We start from the raw sequence: 21,758 nt of genomic DNA, 5'->3' as shown, positions 1-21,758 counted from the left end.
TAGAGACACCCGACTTCTCTGGAGATGTCCCGTCATAAGCATGCCGGAGATCCGGAGGCACGCCAGCCGCTTCTCACGGGACATCGCCTGGACGCAAGGGAGCTGGACTCGGATGAAGGTAAAGGCAGACAGTTTGTTTACTTGCATACGAAGATCCATAAAGAGGTCATTCCTATAACCCCCCAATATAACACACACACACAAAGTAATTATATGTGTCAGAATTATTTATTATTGTCATTTTATTTTATTTTTTACAAAAGTAAGTGGCATCTCTCCTTATTTCGTTCAAATTCAGTTACCTAATATAGTTGTTTTTTTAAAAAACGTTATTATTGCTGTATAAGCTTACTAATATTTTACACCTATTTTTTTTATTTAGACTTTTTTTTAATGCTTTAAGTCTTTATAATAAGTTGTGTAGCTGAATTGGTCCCCCTCATGGGTCCTGTAGTTACTACTACTCTTTTTGTTTTGTTTTAGGAAACCATCTGTCACTCTTTCATCAGCCTTTCAAAAGAATATTTCTCTGATGTTTTAAGGCTTCCACTCGGTTTACCCTTACTGACACTGTAAACTGATATTGGGTTGCAATTCACCTGGTCACCTGGCCTATAAAGATGTAAAAAATAATATTTGTTATATTATACATACATACATACATACATACATATGTATATATATATATGTATATATATCTTTATGGCTGGTTAGGTCAGCTCTAGCTTACCACCACGTGTATGGTATATGTTCCAGGGCACATGGTGCAGCCAATGTAAAATTATGAAAATATTAACAAAACAAAAAATCTTTAGAATACATAATAAAGTCAAAGTCAAAGTCACCTTTATTGTCAATTCTGCCACATGTACAGGACATACAGAGAATAGAAACTACGTTACTCTCAATCCCTAGATAAAATAGCAAATGAACATTTAAATATAAGAGTGATTAAAAAATGCAGGTAAAATAATTAAAAAGTAAAAATTTAAATAAATACAATACAATTTTACATATAACAAGAAAGCTATACAATATACAATATAATGGGTAAATGACATTGGGTGTAAACCAGGCAGAGTAGTGCAAATAGGCAAATAGTGCAAATGGAGATTTAGTAATGTACGGTAAGAGATAGTGTAACAACAAAGTCTTATGAGGTAATGGCAGTCCAATGCTCCACAAAGTGACTGGTAACTGGTGCAGGCCAGTGAGTGAGTCAGAGTGTGTGTGTATGTGACAGAGTTCAGTGAGACCATGGAGGAGAGAGGGGAGAGGGGGCAGAATCGGGAGGGAGTTAAGCTTCCTGACAGCCTGATGGATGAAGCTGTCCTTCAGTCTGCTGGTCCTGGCCTGGAGACTCCGCAGTCTCCTCCCCGACGGCAGCAGCTTGAAGAAGCTTTGCATTGGGTGCGTGGGATCAGCCGCTATGCAAAGGGCTTTTTTAGTGAGACGGGTGCTGTAAATGTCCTGGAGGGAGGGGAGAGAGACACCAATGATCCTCTCTGCTGCTCTCACTATGCGTTGGAGGGTTCTATGACAGGACGCATTGCAGGCTCCAAACCACACAGTGATGCAGCTCGACAGGATGCTCTCGATGGTGCCTCTGTAGAAAGTGTACATGATGGGGGCTGGTGCTCCTGCTCTTCTTAGTTTGCGGAGAAAGAAGAGACGCTGCTGTGATTTCTTGGCCAGTGCTGTGGTGTTGTACGTCCAGGAGAGATCCTCTGTGATGTGCACACCCAAGAACTTGGTGCTGCTCACTCTCTCCACAGACGCTCCGTCAATGGTCAGAGGAGCATGTTGGGTGTGCATTCTCCTGAAGTCCACAACAATCTCCTTCGTCTTCTCCACATTCAGAGAGAGATTGTTGTCAGCACACCACGTGGCCAGGCGTCTCACCTCACTTCTGTAGTCGGTCTCATCCCTGTTGCTAATGAGACCCACCACCGTTGTGTCGTCCGCAAACTTGATGAAGAGGTTGGAGCTGTATGATGGAGTGCAGTCATGGGTCAGCAGAGTGAAGAGGAGGGGGCTCAGCACACATCCCTGCGGGGCCCCCGTGTTTAGAATGATGGTGCTGGATGTATTACTGCCGACCCGTACTGCTTGAGGTCTTCCGGTGAGGAAATCCAACAGCCAGTTGCACAGTGAGGTGTTGAGCCCCAGCTGGACCAGTTTTTGAGTGAGCTGTTGGGGGATTATAGTGTTGAATGCTGAACTGAAATCTATGAACAGCATTCGAACATATGAGTCTTTTTTGTCCAGGTGTGTGAGTGCTGAGTGGAGTGCAGTGGAGATGGCATCATCGGTTGGGCGGTTTGGCCGATACGCAAACTGGAAGGGATCCAGGGAGGGGGGCAGGACAGTCTTGATGTGTTGCATGACTAGTCGTTCGAAGCACTTCATCAGGATGGGAGTAAGTGCATCAGGACGGTAGTCATTAAAGCAGGAGGGAGATGACTTTTTTGGAACCGGAATGATTGTGGTGGCTTTAAAACATGTGGGGACGACAGCCTGGATGAGTGATATGTTGAAGATGTCCGTGAAGACATCAGTGAGTTCCACTGCACAGTCTCTCAGTACACAACCAGGAATGTTGTCAGGACCCGGAGCTTTACGTGCATTGATCCTGCTGAGGGATCTCCTCACGCTGTCCGGGGACAGAGTCATCACCTGGTCACCAGGAGGGGGTGGGGTCTTCTGTGCAGTGGTGCTGTTTTGGACTTCAAAGCGAGCAAAGAAAGTGTTCAGCTCGTTCAGCAGGGGGATAGTGCTATCACAGGTCTGTGGTGGGGGCTTGTAATCTGTGATGGTCTGAATGCCCCGCCACAGGCTCCGTGAGTCTCTGCTGTCTTTGAAGTGATGAGATATTTTCCTGGAGTACTGTCTCTTAGCCTCTCTGATGCCACGGGAAAGGTTGGGAAAGCATGCTATTTGTAAAAGTCCATTTAAATTGAAAATACTTGCAGCTTCAAAAATTACTTACTTACTACTTTCTCCACCTTTTACATATTTGTTTGTTTGTTTGTTTCAAAATTAATTGAATTAAACAAAATAATATACTAAGATGACAAAAATGAATAATTTAAAAAGTGACGTAATTTGTTTAACAAATTCTTTAAAAGAAATTAATTCAAATTACATTTTTGTTTAAAACAGATCATACCTTCTCTTTGATAACACGTGCGTATTAACACACTCCTATAAATTCATTTGCTGAGTAAATTCAAGAACATTTCACGTGGTATAAAATGTAAATATGCTAGTAATAGAGAAAATTTGGACAGTTGGACCAGTATATTTTTGTAGCAGTGTAAAACCTGAAAAAGTAGTTTTAAGCCCTCTTTCAGATCAAATGTTAAAATATTTTTTTAGGATGTTACTACTTTGAAATGGCTCTGAAAAGAATTTCCATTTCTGATAATCTGATTACTCTGTACTTTTACTTCTTAATCCTCAACATATATTTAAAGCGGTAAACAAATCTGTGCCTGATAAGTAATGGATGATTAACAGTTGATGTATTGATTTTTAAGAAGTAAAAAATGCTCATATTGATGTATCTGCTAATATTCTTACAACAGAAAAAAAGGATGGGGGATTTTTTTTAAATGTAAAATTACTACAATACATTTCATAATCCAGTTACATTTAACTTTAATTATTTTCCACAAATGCGACTTTGCTGCATGTGCTGCAGAGAGTGTTGAGAGCCTCGTTTTCTGCGTAATATTCTGTAAAAATTGTTTTTGGCTTCGTCAGTGTATCAGCGAATGTTAGCTATTTGACCATATATCAAAGCTGCAACAGCTAATGTGAAAATAAAAAAGTAACGAAGAGACAGGAGAAACACCCTTCAACAGTGTTACGCATTTTGATTTTCCATTGTTTGCCCAACTTCCTTACAAAGAACACAACCAGCTGATCCAAGCAAACAAGCTATTTTTAAACTGCACTGTCTTATCTTAGTATTGACTCATAAATATCTACACATAATAAACGTTACAGAAATTTGGTTATACTTTGGTATCACTCTAAAAAATGTCATCCTACTATGAAACTTTCATTCCCACTTTGGACTAAATTGTGATGTTGTTGGTTTTTTTTTAATGATTTTTCATTATTTTGTGATATTTTGTAGCCAGATAATTATTATAACAGTTAGTTACTTGCCAGTTATTGCTAATTACATTTTCATTGCAACCATAGAAATGTATCAAATTATAAAACAGATGGAAACAACAACTCTGTCGTAACTTCATTAATATGTTTTAATGAAAGAAATGGTCTAACTGCAAAAAGCCTCATCAGCCAGTTACATGGCCCAGGCAAGCCTATTTGTCTTATTAAGTTAAGTTTATGGCTCGATTTATGCTAGTACAATGAAAGTAAAACTTTATACATGTTTGTGTTGTTACGGAATAAATATAATTAAGAGAGGGACAACTTTGAGTATAAACTAGGTGAGAGGCTGACAGGATGTGGACAGAAAGTGAAACTAGGCAGAGTGCACTGCAGAGTTGTTTTGATCACAACTATGTGTGACTGTGTGCGACGTATAGCAGAACTATATATACGCATTTGGCTTGTGATGCTTTAGACCTGTGGATGCTTGCTAGAGTCTGCAGCTCTCCTTTTCCGGAAATGTAGAATAAAGATGATTTTTTGAGCTTTGACCACACTGAATCGGGGTCTTTCTCTGTCGGTGAAGGAATTTAAAAGAACCGAATTTGACAGTGTGTATTTGGCTGCCTTATAGGTGAAGTCATTTTTGACAGAACAGCGGAAGCTGGTGAGCACGTACCGCAGAAACTGACGTATGAGGAAGCAGTGGAAAGAGCAGGTAATCTAATGTTTTTTGTTTTTCACTTAGTCATCGTAAATATGAGGAGAAAAGCATATGAAAAATAAGCTTATTTAAGATTTTAGGTATACACTTTATACCTTTAGAGGTGTAAAACCTGGGTGTTTGTGGTTATGACATAAAATTAAGATTTTCAAAGCTATGCAACAAGTCAATCATGAATTGCTTCTCCCCTTTGTTTATTCACTTTGCTCTCAGGTTTTGGTTTGTTCCATTGGCTGCTGCTGGTGGTTTGTGGTTGGGCCAATGCCAGCGATGCTGTGGAGATTCTTTGTGTTTCTTTTCTGCTGCCAACGGCACGCTGTGATCTCGAGCTGAGCTCCTCAGACATGGGCCTGCTGACAGCAAGCATTTTCCTCGGTGAATCATTTAGTCAACCACCTTAAACTCCCCTTCACAGAAAATGAAACAACTGTTTTTTTGGTAATAGGTCAACTGTTTGAAGCGGAACTTGGAAATGAGAAGCTTTTTTTTTTTTTAAGTTGATTGATTTATGTGACGTAACACCACAAGACCTTACACAAGCCAAACACACAAGACATTATTAGCCTCTGCTCTCTGCTTATTTTGTAACCCTTTCTTATAAAACTGGAGCCATAACTGAATATACGACCATTTTATCAATATTATTAAGCCTCTGAAAATGTTGAACTATCAATAAAATCACTTTAATGTAATAATTGTATTAAATCCCTTCAATTAAAGCTGAAAATCTGCGCCTAATTCACATGTTGATTGTCAGATTTACAGTCCACTGTATACGGAGCAAAGCTGTCATTGTCCAAATACTTTTTTCCCTGACTGTAACTCAGTGTTTTGGGCAACTGACTGAGCCCACTGATTATACCAAGTTCATCTTTTTTTCCTGTTTTCCAGGAATGATGGTGGGTGGCTACATGTGGGGTTACTTGGCTGACCAGAAGGGGCGTCGCAGGGTTTTGATCATGTCTCTGACAGTCAATGGGCTGTTTGGGGGTCTGGCTAGCTTGGCTCCATGGTTCTGGCTCTTCCTGTTGATGCGGTTCATCAGTGGCATTGGGTAAAAACATGATTTTTAATTCTTTTTTTCTGTACAAGTTTACATTTTGCTAACACACATTCAACTGTTCCCAGGGCCACAATATTAGTGAATAATACCAGTTATACTTCACTTTGCAGACATTGTCACTTGAAGGACTGAATTATGAACTTGTACTCATATCCACTTTTGAGTAGATTTGTTTTCATATGTGATTTGTATATATTGTAATGTTGCTATTTTAGAATATTATATGTCACTGATTTGTGCAAAGTATGAATATTTGTTGTAAAATGGTTTTATAATGGTGGTAATTCATGAATTTAAGTGATAATTTTAGAATCTATAGGAGACATAGGTGGTGTGGTTTTGACATCAGGCGGTGATGTTAAAAGTTACGATGTGACTTGTATTGCTACAATGCCTAATATTTATTTTGTGGAGGGCATTTTGGGAAAAAAAATCTTAATGACAGAGGGCAGTTTTCATATATACTACAACCAGAAGAGTTGCCTTCTGTTGGCTATTAAAAAAACATTCAAGTTTAGGGCAGTTCCACATTGGGAAGCTGCATCCTTCTTTTAGTTGTTTTAAATGTACCTCTGGTGTCATTAGAGGACAAAAATGCCCCTATTGGGGCACAAAGTTCAGTCAGATTAGTAATTGACTGGTTTGATTTTATTCAGTGTCATCATTTTTGAAATACCCAAATATAGCACAAGACATGCAGCATCCCTCCACGCTGTATTTAAAAACCATCTAAATTGTCTTTGTTAAACAACTAAAACAGCTAAAGAATAAACACCATGCTGTTCTCCTCTGCAGGGTCGGCGGGTCACTTCCTGTCATTTTCTCCTACTTCTCAGAGTTTATGCCCCGGCTGAGGAGAGGTGCGATGATCAGTTGTCTGGCCACCTTTTGGATGGCAGGAAACATCCTGGCTGCAGGTGGGAGCAAGGAGTATTCTCCATATAAAAAATTTATATAACTGTGGTTATGCCCCATTTTAACATTTTAGCATTTTAATCCCCTCCATGTGGGTTTTAGCGAGATGCTATTATATTTGAATGAACGGTGGAGTGTAAGGTATTACCTAATGCTAGCAAGCTTAGTTACCATGTTGCATATGTTGCAATATGCAAGTCCAAAGAGACTGGGTAGTGCTAAACATTGCTATGTAAAAGACCAGAAAATACTCAAGTTTCACTCACCAAAACTGAAGTACAAACGTCTTGAACAGGCTGTACCACTAAACAAGAATTCAATTTAAATGCACCAAAAGGCTCCAAGAGCACAAATACAATCCAGGAGTTCAGTTCAGTAACTCAAAAAGTGAGGCTTAGACAGTGACAACAGCTTCCTGTGTCGTGGCACTTATCAGTGTTCCTTCCTGTTAAAAGGAAGCTTTTCCTCCCTACTGTCGCCAAGTGCTTCCTCATAGTGGGTCTGTAGTAGTTGGTGCGAATTGAATTGAATTCAAAGTGACCACACCCCTAACTGCAGTTTACAGGTGAATGAGTTATAATAAAATTCACTTTTGAGACCACTGTTTTGAAGGCAGAAACTGCAGGCTTAGAAGATTTTAAATTCTATAAAGTTTGAAATTTTAACATGGGAGTTAAGCTAGACTCAACTTAACTGCAGTTTTTTTTGGTATTTCTTTGTCAGCTTGATTTTCTTTTAAGTTCCTGATGTTGCTTCTTGAGGATTTCAGAAAAAAATAGCACATACTCAGTGGTGTGTGTTACCGGGTTTTTGGTTTTGGTGTTTAAAATTTTGCACAGACTTGCACAAGGTGTTAAACTCAACTTCTCTTAAAATAAACTGTAGTTTGTTTGTTTTTTGTGAAATATTGACCATCTGTGTTTGCCTTTGTCTGCAGGTTTGGCCTGGCTGGTGATCCCCAGAACCTGGGTAAAATTTTTTCTGGGAACACTGGACTTCAAGAGCTGGCGGGTGTTTGTGGTGCTGTGCTCCGTTCCCAGCATCTCGTCGGCACTCATTTTCAAGCTGTTCATGCCTGAAAGCCCCAAGTTCCTCATGGAGGTATTGAAAGACCAAAATAATGTTTGTGTTGCTTGGATGCTTTTACTTCTGAGTTGTCTTTAGGATGATTTTTTGTGTTCTGTCTTTTCCAGGCTAACCGTGAGAAAGAAGCAATCCAGGTTTTCAGATTGATGTTTAAGCTGAACATGAAAGGAAAAGAAAAGGCTCTTCCGGTATGAAATAAGTATACTACTATATGTTTAATTTTTGCTGCACATATCTAATAATTTTTTTTAAACAAAAATAAAACCAACTTAAGTCGACAAAAAGCAAAGCCAAAGTGATGCAACTGACAAAGATAAGGTGAAATCAAAGAGAAGTGAAAGCTACCGTGTGTGTTTATATTCCACATGTGGTATTCTACAGTTTTGTTGAATCAGTAGCAAGCAGTGACTTTTACAGGAAGGTGAGCAGAAACAATGGCCACGCCCTTTCCACCTCCAAACAAAGAGAACAAACATTTCTCCAGTGTTCAACACAACAACAAGAAAACTTGGACCAGATTACAACATGATTTTGTGCTGCATGACTATCCTTTTGTATATGCTGACATCCTTGTACATATTGCTGCAATCTGCATAGACATCTTCACCTGTCTGAACTCCTTCCTGGCTGAAAATTGTGAAATGTTAGCGCTTCTATAGTTATGTTTAAAAAATGTTTAGAATTAGCTGACAATAGCAAGTACTATAATGTACTTTAATGTGTATTTTTAGATCTCACTGGGCAAGCACTGCTTGCCTTGCTTGCCTTTACGAAACATCAGTCATCAGTCAACATTTCCTTCCTTCATGCAATTGTATAAAAGTACTGTAAGTGTAACAACTGTCCTCTGAACCCTTTTGTAGGAATTTGGTTTGCGTACAAGTTCTACCCAAAAAGGTGACAAAGACAAGAGCAGAAGCTTGGGTTCAAGTAAAGAACGTCTTGCAAATATTTTGAAAAAGGTGATGTAATTTGTTATTATTAATAGTTTAACTGATTTTTAGAATGTCTGGTAGTACTGGTTTCAAGATTTAGGGTTTTGTTTATTTTAAAAAAGAATGGCTGAAAATGGTAAAATATGAGTATAAGATACTCGATCCTGAAAGATTTTAAAAAGGAGAGAAAAGTAGCAAAACACAAAACAATCCTCCCGTGTGACGATTGTTTTGTGTTTTGATTTGAAAAATTACCAGAAATAGTTGTAAATTAATTTGACAAATCATTTCAGGTATCCAAAATGTTTTATGAACACAGCTCTGGGCTTTGGAAAGTGCATTTTTTTAATCATTTGGCCTCTGTACACCAAGATGTGATTTAAGTGAAGCATTTTTAATTCAAGGGTTTAACAAAAATATTCCATTAACTTTAGGAATTAAAAACACATTTTTATATACATCTGGGAATTTCAGTGGGATGAAAGTAACATGGGGGGTGTTTCTAATATTTTAATGAAAATACTTTATAGTCAGTGATTGCTGTTGCTGCTTGTTTGTTGGTATTTGTGCCTTCACTTTTGTCTTCAGTAACTGTAAATTATGCAGTTCTAGGCTAACATCAGGTGGCTGACCTGGCCACTGAAGAATATCCCATTTATGGCCTTGAGTTCTTGAGCGTAACCTGTGCTTTGCACCTTGTTGTACACCCTCTGTGTTTATGTTAATGACGGCATCCTTTTTTGTACATATGAAAATTATGCCTAACTTCTTGAGAGTGTTCTTGACTTGGTTAGCTGTTGTGTCGTCCTTCACTTGATTTGTTTTCTGTCATTTTTCCCGGCCTTTTGTTCAGTGAATTAACAATGCACCAGATTGTTCATTTGGCCACTCGTAAATTTGTGCCATCTTTTCAATAGGTTTATTTTGCTTTGTCTTTTTTTGTCTTTTTTTTAGTCCAGTGATCCCTGCCTTCACTTTCAAAGACCTCTCTTTGGAATTGACATTGAGCGTTACCTTGAACAGTTAGCGGATGGTTTATCTGCTCAATTAGTCACGGAAAAATGAGGGAACAAGCCTTATCTGGCAATAAAACTGCACAGCAGTAAATTGTTCAATTGCTTTATGCATCTGAAAACGAGGGACTTTGTATAAAAATGGCTTAATTCCTAAACAGTTAATATAACACTTCTGTGAACCCCTTGAATTAAGGTTGAAATCTTGACTTCAGTCAAGTTGTGATTATTTGGTTAATAGTATCCACGTGGACCAAACTGTATATATAACAAAAAGGAAAAGAGCTTTTGTTTGTTAAGCTATTGAGTAAATGTGAAAACACTGACAGTGCATGAGCAGTTTAGGCATTTCCTTTGTTTTTTGTTGGTTTACTTATGAATAATTTTCTTGTTAACTTGCAGGCTTTGGCTCCCATTAAAAAGATATTTCAGAGCCCTTTCAGATCCAGGAGTATCCCTCTTCTCATCATTTTCTACTCAATATCTTTTGGGTAAGAAATGGGCACCTATACATTCAGGCTTTGCTTCAGCTCTGTTCACACTGTTCAGCTGCTGGGGGATTGTATCAGACTTATAAAAATAATACTACTAATGTGAGATAACCATTTGATATGCATCAAGTGATAGGGAACAATTAAATGGCAAACTCATATTTGCACGTTCTACTGTGGTTTTCTTATTTCTTCTTTTTTTACATTTTAAAACTTTCACACTTCACCCTTTATTCTAAATCAAAAGTTAAAATCTTTTGTGTGTGTGTGTGTGTGTGTGTGTGTGTGTGTGTGTAGTTACTACGGGCTGTGGATGTGGTTTCCTGAGCTGTTTGAGAGAACCGAAGACGGCGGCTCGCCCTGCGCAAATGTGTCCCGCCCGTCTGTAGCGGCCAATGAAACCTGTAACACGGTCAAGACAGCAGGTGTGTTTCAGAGGATTCATGCTCATATTAGTGTTTTCATCTAGGCATCGCTGCTCACGGAGGCCAAGAAATCAGCTTTAACATTGACAGGAGTCAGTTTTTACAATACTTGGAAAGGAAGAGAAAAGCAAATATTTGAAACTTGCAACAAGTGCAGGACACTTCTGCTTTACTCTTTAACCTGCTTTAATGTGACTTCCTAACAAGCTTAAAGCACCAGCTGACACTGGACTCACTCAGGAAATTTCAGGAAATAACTATTAATGTGTTGTGTTTTATTTGTTTTTTCTGGTCCATCCATATCTCGCCACATGCCTTTCTCCTGTCCACACTCGTCTTCCTGTATTTGTCTGTTACCTCACAGTATATACGGATGGCTTCATCACAGCCGCGGCAAACCTGCCGGGTAACATCTTCACTATTCTTGTGATGGACAGCACCGGAGGAAAGGCTCTGCTTTGTGAGTTTTTTTTTTTCTTTCACAAATCAATATGTTTTCATTTCTTAACACTCTCCCATACATGTTGCATATAATCATAGGTTGTGTATAAAAAAAAAAAAATTAAAGATCATAGCAGAGCCAATCCAGGAGAGCCATTCCACTTCACAGTAACCCACAGAAATTGTGGCCACAGCAAGTGGTGCTCAAGAAACAGTCCATGGAGTGAATGGAGCTACACAGCTAAAATAATTGACATCTTGCTAGATGTTATTTAAGTTTTTGCAAATTTAATGCCAATCATATATCTAAGGCAAAATAGAGCAACACATGTATTTTTTTAATTTTATTTTTAGATGAATGGATTAAAGATACTCCAGAAACAACTGAGAGGTCCAGTCCATGAATTAAGCTGCCATTAAAACACCCATAATCATGCTTAATAGAATAAAAAAACGTTTATAGGAAATTCTATTTTCGTAACAGTCTGTTCTGCTGTAACGTTGTAACATAGAAGTCAGAGAGAATTGACTCGCGTTTGGAGCCAACCTCCAGTGGACATTCAGCTTTATTTTTCCGGCTTGTTTCTTGTAAATAATTGATTCTCTGAATTTGTCAGTGAGTTGACCCTTGATAGCATAAAATTTGTCCTTTTAGAGTTCGTCACTGCATATCACTGTCTTTAACACAACCCATTCATAGTTAAGCAAACGCTCCATCTTCATCTTCAAAAGCTTTGAGTCACGATTAAAGAAGCTCTCACACTACAAACAAATGTAGAAAATCAGAAAACCGAGCTGCTACAGAACACCCACCTTTAAGTCAGTGTTTAACAAAAAAATCATACATTTCTTCATCTTTGTTACTTTCTCCAGCCGGCAGCCTGTTGTTGTCCAGTCTGAGTGTCTTCTTCATCTATGTGGTTCAGACCAAAGCTCAGAGTCTGATCCTGTCCTGCATCTTCAGCGGGGTGTCCGTGATCGCCTGGAATGCGCTGGATGTCGTAGGAACTGAGCTCTACCCGACAAAGCTACGGTAACTCGAAACTCAGATTCAGCCATGTATAGAAATGTAAATCAAACTAAGATTTCTTTTTTTGTATTTTTTTTTAATTGATTCACTCATCCATCGAGGTGTTTTATTCTAACTCAGAGAGGTCACATGCACATATACTGAATCTCTTTTCTTTCCATTTTTCTCTCAGGTCCTCTGCTCTTGGTTTCTTCACAGGCGTGGGCCGAGTGGCAGCGATCATGGGTAACTTGGTCTTTGGAAGGTTGGTGGATGCAAACTGTGCTGTCCCCATCCTGCTGGTGTCAGCCCTGCTGCTCACTGGAGGACTGGTGGGTCTTCTACTTCCACAAACCAGGCAGACAGAGCTCACATGAACACTCGCGTTGTTTTAAATGGATTCAGCTTCCTCTTAACATCCTCACAGATGGGTAGAACGACTTGAAGCTCTGTAATCTCTGTATTTCCTGGTTGAATCCTGTGCCTTCTGTCATCTTTTTCTATGGTGCCTAATTTAAAAATTCCACTGCTAAAACAAATTGTTAAACAACAGTTGGCTCTCTCTGCCTTCCAAGAATTACTGCGTTGGAAAGCTGAGAAAGAAGTGCCAGTGTGTTATTAAAATCCTGGACACCTGTAAAAAGTTTATGTAAATGACAAAACCCTATATTCAAAGTGAGAAAATGGGGCCTTATTATCTGGTTTACTGAAGAGTGATGGATCGACTGTAGGTCTTGTGTTTTTGCTTTCCTGTCATGTTTAAGAAACTAGTTTTGTATAGTGAGTACACTGTTCTCATAAAGGGCTGAACGTGGACAGCAACAATACTCAGGTAGGCTCTGTCATATAAATGATGGTACTAAGGGGCCCAAAGTGTGCCAAGAAAATATCCCTCACATGTTTACACCATCACCACCATCCCAAACTGTTGATACAAGGCAGGATGGATCCATGCTTTCATGTCGTTTACACGAAATTCTGACCCTACCAGCCAGATGTTGCAGCAGATATTGAGACTCATCAGGCCAGCCAACACTTCTGTTTTCTAATTTTGATGTCTTATCCGACAGGAAACTCAATTAAAACAGCTGTCTGTCCAAATGCTCAGTTTGAACTTAAGTAGGTCGTCTTGACCGTGTCTACACGCCGAAATGCACCCAGGTGGTGTCATGTGATTGGCTGATTAGATATTTGCCTTAATAGCAGTTAACCAAGTGTACTCAATAATGGGGCCAGTGAATGTATATTATGTCACAGTGGAGGATGCTCAAATTTAGTCTTATGCCTTGTCCCTAATAGGACCTACTCAGGGACATGGCTCTGGCTTTGAGCACACAAACCCTCACTCAGGCTGCATTCAAATCTTCTGGATGTGAGGCTCAGCCAATCCGAGAAGGCTGACTTAAAGCAGCTGCAGTTTTTTGTCATGTCTCTTTTGAATTGTGAAAAAACAAGGCCAAGTGTAAGATAAGTGCTATTAGTTTTTTTATTTTTTTATCATTTTTAACTGTGAGTCATGCTAAGCTGTATTAGTGCAATCTAAGAATAAAACCATGCAGCTAGAAAAAAAAGTGTTTTAATAAGTTGCCTTCAAATATATGTCTGAATAAATGGCCTTGTATGATGTTTTTGGAGGTTCATGACCTGCATAGGTGGTGTAATCAGCCAAAGTATCATAGCAAATGGGTTCCAAAACGTCTATACTTATGCACAGAATAGATTTTAGTAGGTTCAGTCTGATATTTTCCTGCACAAACTGGATCGGGCAAGTTTAGTTCAGTTTGAGTGGAAAACCAAAGATTTCAGAGTGCAGTGATGGGAAAGGACCAAATCATTTACAGACTACCTTAATATCTTCCTGAGAGACTACATCGATGATCCTATCAGGGATTTTGTAAAAATTTAAAGCAGATTTACAATTATTTTGTAATGCCTTAATCAGGTTTTTAAATAAATGCAGCTTTTTCTTCATCTCACATGTGTGTTTTTGCTGTTTTGTTGTATGAAATAAAAAACAAGAAAGACTTCCCACATCCTTCCTACGTCTCTTTACCATGACGTCGATGAACAACTTCATGAGGTCAAGGAAAGGTGTGAAGGAAAGTTTTTAAGGTCTTAGGAAAAGAGAAGCAGTCATGCTACTAATGTGTTGCTAGCTAACCTCATTATTTGCAAAATGTTCATCCAGCTGTTTCTCTTTAATACCACTTTGTTTACCAGCTTTTTGTTACTTTTAACTTTCGCGCTGAAATTTAGTAATTAAGAAATTGTGCTCCAGGGTTTTAAATGTCACTACAAAGATGCCGAACAGATGGACGAGTTCGATTTCAGCAAATACAGCAGGCTTTTTACAACTTCTGTTTTACTCTTCCTTATTCAAAATGCCAGTCTTGCTTCCTTCAGTTAAGGCAGTTGTCTGTGGTCGATTTGAGTAAAGACCATAAAAAAGTAGACACACGCAACACCATATCTGTACTTTTATTTGTATAACTATACTTGTAATACCTCAGGACCACATTTCACAACCACACACGGGTATGAGGAACTGTACTTTGGATATTTTGAAAGCAGATGAAACATATGGCCCTACGTATGATTTGGAGAATAGAGTTCACTCTTTTCTGTATTTTTACTTTTGAAAGTAGACTTTCTTATTGTTTACTTTCATCATCATGGCTGCTGGAGCGAACGGGCAAATAACAGACAATGCGAGGAGTACGTTAAAGGCCAAAATAAAGTCCTTTCACTACTCCTGTAGCTTTGGAAGATTACAGTTACAGTTTCCAACAGTAAAAGAAGTGCACAGATACTGCTAGAATTAAGAAACATGCGTCTGCAGCACAGATGAGGATATTAAAAGGAAAAAAGGGGCATCAAATGTAATTAGCCACGAAACCAGCCTGACCACTGAGATGAAAAGCAACACTTAACTTGAAAATCACGCACATTATCTTCAGCACATACTCAAACATAATCTAAATGTTTCTTTACTAAATCAACTTTATGGAAAGCTGAATGGGTTGAGTTTTGTTTTTGTGAATATTTCACTTCAAAGCTTCATTGTGTTATTTACTAGTAAATATAGGCTGAGTTTTCTGAAAATAGAAATCTAAATGAATGCATTGATATTTTTGACAAATATTTATCTTTGCTGTATTGCCAAAAATCAGTTAAGTCTCATTTGGGAAAGCTAACTCTATAGCTACAGATAGCAACCCATTAGCTTGACACAAAACACGAGAACTGCTAGCTTTGCCTTCTCGGAAGTTAATTAGAAAAATATGCTACAGCTCTATGGTCAATATATTACTTCCTTTATGCACATAAACAAACTGAAGACACAACTACCACCTCATTAAATGTAGAATGACTTACAGTAAATGCTTGTCTACAAGACTCAGTTGAGAATTTAGTGGGCAAAAATCCTATTTTTTACAGTCCCGATTCACTTATACGAGAATATCACCAGCAGATAAATCATTTATCCAAATGATCATTAGGAAAATAATTTGCTGATATTCGTTAAGTATTTTTGTTGGCGTTGGGGTTAAACGCTGGGTTTAATTCACAGCAATCAGAGAAAAGCAACCAAAAAAACATTTCTGTATAATCAGCATGAGGATTTTGGTGATTTTAATGTGCTTCATGATGATGTCAAGTCAAGTGTTACAGTTTTTAATCAAAAGCGCTACTTCTTATTGTTAGGCTGATACTCACTCACACACAGACACACACCACACCTTACAGTAGTACTGCATTGCATGTTGCAATAAAACAGCATGTATACATTTCAGCTTTTATCAATGCCCCACTTACTGTGATGAACATGTGCACTTTGACAGCTAACCACATGCTAAAAATCACCAAATTATGAGATAAAACTCTGGGGAATTGTTCATTAATATTATACCAAAATCACATAGTTGAGGTTGAATGGTAGCCGTCTTAGATCAGCAATCTTCTTGTATCTTGTAATGATTTCAAATAACTGTGACAGTGCCACCCGATTTGAGGGAATATGATAGTCTTTTACCCACTCCGTCTATCTCAGAGTATCTCTCCATCTTAAAGCAGTTTGATAGCCCCTCAAACCAGTTGCAGCAGATGGATGCCCATCCAGAGGAAAAGGGAGTTTTTCTTGCTCACAGGGGGCATCTGATTGTTGGGATTTACTCTATATTGTTGTAAGATTTTTATCTTTTGTTGTGAATTGTAGCTATATAAATAAAATGAACTGAACTGAAAGTTGTCTCATCTTCATGTTAACACCATAGAAAGACCTCCTTTAGTTCCGACGAAAACCTGTGGAGGTCCAGTCCTTCCCCAGCGTATGATGTTGCTCATTTGTCATAGAGATGGTTTAGTCATTACTTGATATACATAAAGTTGGAATAAAAGCAAAAAGTATATAAAACCAGCAGTCGCAATGTAGATGGGATTATTTCAGTTTCCTACACATGGATTAAATCTAGCCTGAGATTTAAAAGAAAAAAAATCAAGGGAGCTCGTGAGTGAGCGACGTTTATGGTGTAGGACCACTTTATTGGGAAAATAAAGTGTCCTGATCGCCAAGAGTCACATATTCTTACTGCACAGTGTTAATAGCCTGAACCTAGTGAACATCTTACTGCACATGTTTTTGTTTATTTTTTGCTCACCTAATCTTTGTAAAGCCTGACTACAGCATTAACAGAAGGCGGATGAGTCCAGTTACTACTACTGATTGAAGATTCCTCTGGATTTTTTTTGAAGATGTGTCCTACTTCAGATTTTATTATGTACCAGGTGAGAGCACAGAAAAATCTAGCATCACAAATTGGATTTGAATATCACGGATGACTTAGTCGTCGCTGTAGCTGATTTTGATTTCACAAATGATGAAAAATGCAGTTTATTCAGTCTTTGTCGATGACAACTGAGCAACTGCCTCCACTGAGGAAGATCACAGGCTGTGGCTGAACGTTTCAGAGCCACTGTTTTTTCTCAAAGTCAAGAATAAACCTGCAGCCTCGATTAATGTTTATCCAGGAAACAAATTCTGACATTAACTTTATACTAAAGAAAAGAAGGTTTAGATTAAGTAAATGTGAGTCCAGTAAGTCCAATTAGCTCCTCAAGGAAAGAAAAAAAAACCCAAAACGTTCGGAAATTAGTATTTTTGGAAAGTCAAGTAAAAACATTCAGGTTCAGTTTTAATTGTCAGGTCCAGGTGTGGCATTCACTGTCTCTGGGAGTCATTTCTAAAGGTTTGGGGCTCTTCTAACAAAACAAATGTTGTGGAAGCTTCCTCACTGACACGGCTCGCAGGAGATGCTACACTGACAAGTCTTAGATGATATGTGAGGGATGGCTGAAGTACAGGTGGAGGCGGAGTTCAAAGCTGGAGAGCTGGTTCGCGTCACTGCGTTAGAGCCTGGAGGATGTCTTTCACCAGCATCGTGCCGATCACCATTTTCTCACAGTTGACCGTCAGCTGGGCGGCTCCTTCCTCTTTGGTTGCCACGGTGACCAGCACCAAGCTGCCACTGGTCACCGTCCTGCCTGCAAACCTGTGGACAGGATAATCAGGAGGAGGAACAGGAGGACTGAGGTCAAGGCAGCAAAGATCAAGAAGTAAAGATGAAGCCACAGAACAAAGAAGGGATACACATCGCGTGAGTCAGTGAGACAAAAATATCATCTGTGAAACACAACGAGTGCAAAATTAGTGCAAAAAAATGTTTTTGGTTTTCTTTTCTAGAAATTTTCTAGAATACTCTGATCAACATTCTCAGAACTGCATCAGATCCTACTTCAAGTCAGCTGATTGTGAATATATGTGTAACCCTTTCCCCCCCTAAAAGCTTGAACAGCTGATGCTGTATCAGGTTTGTACAGATGATGTAGTGGTTCCTGAATGTCACAGTCACAGGCTTTTGTCATGTATTTCTTGTGTTTTGTGTCTGTGTTAGATTTGTTGGTTTTGTTACTTTCTTCTGCTTTCTGCGTTTCCTGGTGTCTGTCATCATGTTTAACGTCCACACAGGAAGCAACTTTTTTCTAGTGTTTCCTTCTATTATTGTAGATCTTTACCTTACAATATAAAGCACCTTGATGCAACTGTTGTTATAATTTGATGGTATATAAATAAAACCGGACTGAACTTAAACTAACAACAGTCCAACTACTTATGACCTTAAGATTTTCAGATTTCCTCTCACTCAAGCACACATTGTAATTTAAATAGGACTAAATGTTATTAGTTCTGTGATGTAGATAATGTCGTTGTGGTCATAAATGCTAATCCCCTTATATCTTGGATTTTTGAGACCAGATGTCACAAAGGAGAAGTGGATCTGATGGAGAAATAAAAAACACAGCCTACTTATTGTCATGTCAAGGTAGATCCTCCTGACAGCATTTGCTTCTTTATCATTTATTTTACTCAAGCTGGAACTAAAATTTATAGGTGTCTGAAAAATGTACACTTTGTTCCTTTAGTGCAGACCCTCCCAGAGTGTGGGGCCCGCCCCCTAGGGGCAGAGCCACTGCGGGGGGGGTATGAAAATATGAAAAGGGAAAAAAAACAAAAAACAAAAGCAATGCTTGGACACTGCTAGCACGGGGTGCCCACAAAAACGCAAAGCAGGAGATGAAGCATCGCTGAATATGTTTCCAAACCAACTTCATTCTAAGCCAAAGACTAGAAAATATGGTGAAGCATATCTGCCCTTTGGCTTCACCTGCACAAGTGCAAAGGTAGGTCTCCCCTGCTTAATTGCTTTTCCTGATCCTGCCACGATTTGTTCCCCCGGTTCAAATCCCGGACAAACAGTATCCCACAGTTGTTTATTTATCCTCCTTGAGGAGCCCATTTTGCACAGAGAGGCATTTTTTGAAAAATGTATTGATAGCAATGTTGAATATTATTACACAGGAAAAAAACAACTACATGTAAAATAAAATACTACATGACGCCTCTGCCTTTCTAAATAGAGGGACAGTAACTGCGCGTGTATGTGTAAGCGTGTAAATACTGCAGATAGAGACAAAATACTGTTAATCTGACTATCTGCCATTCTGCAATTCACCTCATGTAAACAATAACGTGGCGCACAGCGTGACGTGAAAAAAGGCACATACCTTTGACGTTGCGTGAGGTACTCTGTATTCCTCGTCCACACGTAAACGCAAAAAAGGAGTTTTAAAAAAAAATCTCCGTTTTCGGTGATTCCAAACGCCGTTTACGTGTGGACGAAACAGCTGCCTTTTCAAAAATACCCGTGCAGGTGTGGACGCAGCGTAAAAGAGTTAGTAGTTTATTTTATTGCTACCTGTAATATATTGCAGATTACTTGTATTTGCTTAATTGTTTACTAAATGTTTGAGGTGTGAAATAAACCGCAGTGGAGCAAAATATGGGTGTGTGTGGTTGGAGGATGTGTGCGTGCGTGTGAGTGTGTGTGCATTTTTCTTGTAAAACAAAGGGGGGCCCAGCAAAAAAAGTTTGGGAACCACTGCTTTAGTGGATTTTTAAAATCTGCGTAAAATACGTGAAGCCACACTTTTAAGGTGATTTTTTAAGCTGATCTTGGCAAAGATCTTGTTCCCAAATGATTCCGTGTCCTTCGCAGAAGACAAACACCACCCAGAGCGCTATTTGCATTAAAAGGTGGCTCAGATAACAAGACGTGTTTGCTCAGGAGTGATTTTTCTCACCTGCACTCTTTATCTGACCCACAGGGCACTCTGCTGAGGTTGGCAGCGGTGGTCACTCTCTGGACGATGGCGTGTTCGTTTCGGCACTTGACGTCCAAAGTTAGTTTCTCTGTGATCTCGTTCATGCCCATCAGCTGACCTGTGGAGGTTGTAGGAGCAGAGCACTGGTCAGACAGGAATCCTCTCCCTCCCAGCAGCAAAACAAGCAAAGCAGTTAATAATCTTAATAATAATAGTAGTAATAATAATAATAATAATAATAATAAGAAGAAGACAACATGTACAGTAACAGAGTTCATTTTTTAACCATTGCTATTCTTTTTCAGGGTATCTGCTAGCTTCAGACATGTACAGTATTATATACATATACTGTACAATGCAGTGAACATTGCTAAAGTTCTCAGAGGGACTGATGTAATATTCAGTACATCAAGAACTGTAAATGCTACTAACACTTAACACGGGAATGTACTCATGCTTCCCACTGAACACAGGATTTTGTTGGTGAATTTACAGCACAAAAGAAGCAAATTTCTGACTGCTAACCAACTCGAGTCACCATTTTCCAGAGTATTTCCAAAGACAGAAATTCTGGTTGAAAGAGGTATTCAGTACTAATTTTCTCACTTGTGCGAAGATGGCTTGTAGAGAGCAACTGTTTGGTGATTTGCTGGTCAAAAGACGCCTGGATGTCCAGGTTAAAACTAGTATTTCAGTATTATATATCAATACTGCTCTGATGTAAAACAAGTCCTAAAATCGCTGCAATAATAAGTCAAGTGACAGAAAACTTAAATTCAGAAAATTTAGCTAAAACAGACTGCAGTCCGTTCGTAGTGTTAGTGTCTATGCATGCTTCATTTGAACTTTTTTATAACACCAACCCAAATTTAATAAAATCGTAGCTCCTTGCCAAGAGGTTGTGCAGTAAGTTGTGTGAGGGAGCACAAAAAAACAAAATAGGGGAAAAAAATTTAAATTGCACAAAATGTTGTGGGTCCCACAGAAAACCAGTCAAACGTTTACTTTAACTGCTCCCCACAAACAGAAATTTATGTTTTCTCTATTACACTTACAGGTAGATATAAAGTGTTTCCACAGCAGGAACTTTTTGTAGTATTTAAGAACTAAACCTGCATAAGGATTGTTTCAAGTCACAGCACAAGCATTATAAAACAGATATTTAAGGAACAACCACAAAGTCCCTCCCCCTAACTGAGAATGGTTCCCATTTTTATTACAACTGTCACCACCAGGGGCAGTGTTATACCAGTGAGTGTGGTGAAATGTTTTTGGATGTGTGCTGCTCTCTCAGACTTTAGCTACTTTTGGCCTTTTTCTCAAGGGGTCACACTGATGGATCCACATGCTTGATCTCTCATGTATACGAGTGAATATACTGAACAGTGTATAGAATCAGACTGCCAATGTAAATAAAAATGCAAGGAATGAAAGGTTACATGGACTTATTGCGCCATCTTGTGGTATGACCTGGTATTACAGGAGAGTAGGTCCCGCACTAGTTCAGCTTTGACTGATATCTCAACGCAACACTCAGATGTTTTGGACCTAAAGTCACAGCTAATCTGTTTCTTTAGATTAGGTCAATATCTTTGGCTCATTTTGAAAGGGTGTAAATCACTATTTAACAAACGTATTAACAATAGTTTGTTAAATAGGTTCCTTCAGTTCCCAGATCCTGATCTTAGTTCCTGGAACTGGTTAAAAAGGGGCTGAAGTTTTGTTTAAAAGTGACCAAAAGTCTGAACTAAATCAAATATTTGCTGATTTAAAAACTAGACCTCAATACGAATTAAAGACATTATCATT

At 38.8% G+C, this 21,758-nt stretch overlaps 2 protein-coding genes across 21 annotated transcripts in view; one reads left to right on the top strand and one right to left on the bottom strand.

Moving 5' to 3' along the window:
• Nucleotides 1-14: 14 nt before the first annotated feature.
• On the top strand, nucleotides 15-14,206 carry sv2 (synaptic vesicle glycoprotein 2; the record flags this gene model as incomplete). 2 transcript variants are annotated; one of them, XM_082540270.1, is made up of 13 exons in its annotated part: nucleotides 15-118; nucleotides 4,763-4,846; nucleotides 5,066-5,227; nucleotides 5,744-5,906; nucleotides 6,711-6,832; nucleotides 7,768-7,931; nucleotides 8,024-8,104; nucleotides 8,780-8,878; nucleotides 10,267-10,355; nucleotides 10,653-10,780; nucleotides 11,145-11,240; nucleotides 12,095-12,254; nucleotides 12,424-14,206. In XM_082540270.1, the coding sequence occupies 13 exons, from the start codon at nucleotides 25-27 to the stop codon at nucleotides 12,605-12,607; spliced, it is 1,626 nt and encodes a 541-aa protein (XP_082396396.1). In that variant the 3' UTR covers nucleotides 12,608-14,206. The 2 variants fall into 2 exon arrangements, with proteins under 2 accessions (XP_082396396.1, XP_082396397.1); XM_082540271.1 differs by lacking the exons at nucleotides 4,763-4,846; nucleotides 5,066-5,227 and having other exon boundaries at nucleotides 25-118.
• Nucleotides 14,207-14,694: 488 nt separating this feature from the next.
• The window catches only part of ap3b2 (adaptor related protein complex 3 subunit beta 2), a 60,122-nt gene continuing 53,058 nt past the window's right edge, over nucleotides 14,695-21,758 (bottom strand). For 13 of the 19 annotated variants that reach the window (XM_082538538.1, XM_082538539.1, XM_082538543.1 and 10 more), the window contains 2 exons: nucleotides 19,929-20,067; nucleotides 14,695-17,815 (listed from right to left, as the gene is read on the bottom strand). In XM_082538538.1, coding sequence (XP_082394664.1) covers nucleotides 17,629-17,815; nucleotides 19,929-20,067 — 326 coding nt within the window. In that variant the 3' untranslated portion in view covers nucleotides 14,695-17,628. The remainder of the gene's footprint in view (nucleotides 17,816-19,928; nucleotides 20,068-21,758) is intronic. The other 6 variants (XM_082538546.1, XM_082538547.1, XM_082538550.1 and 3 more) reach the window with 1 other exon arrangement.

The sequence above is a fragment of the Aulonocara stuartgranti genome (assembly GCF_965226115.1).
Source record: "Aulonocara stuartgranti genome assembly, chromosome: 7".
Classification (NCBI taxonomy): Eukaryota; Metazoa; Chordata; class Actinopteri; order Cichliformes; family Cichlidae; genus Aulonocara; species Aulonocara stuartgranti.
Note: the sequence above shows the minus strand (reverse complement) of the source record. Positions and strands in the feature narration are given on the sequence as shown.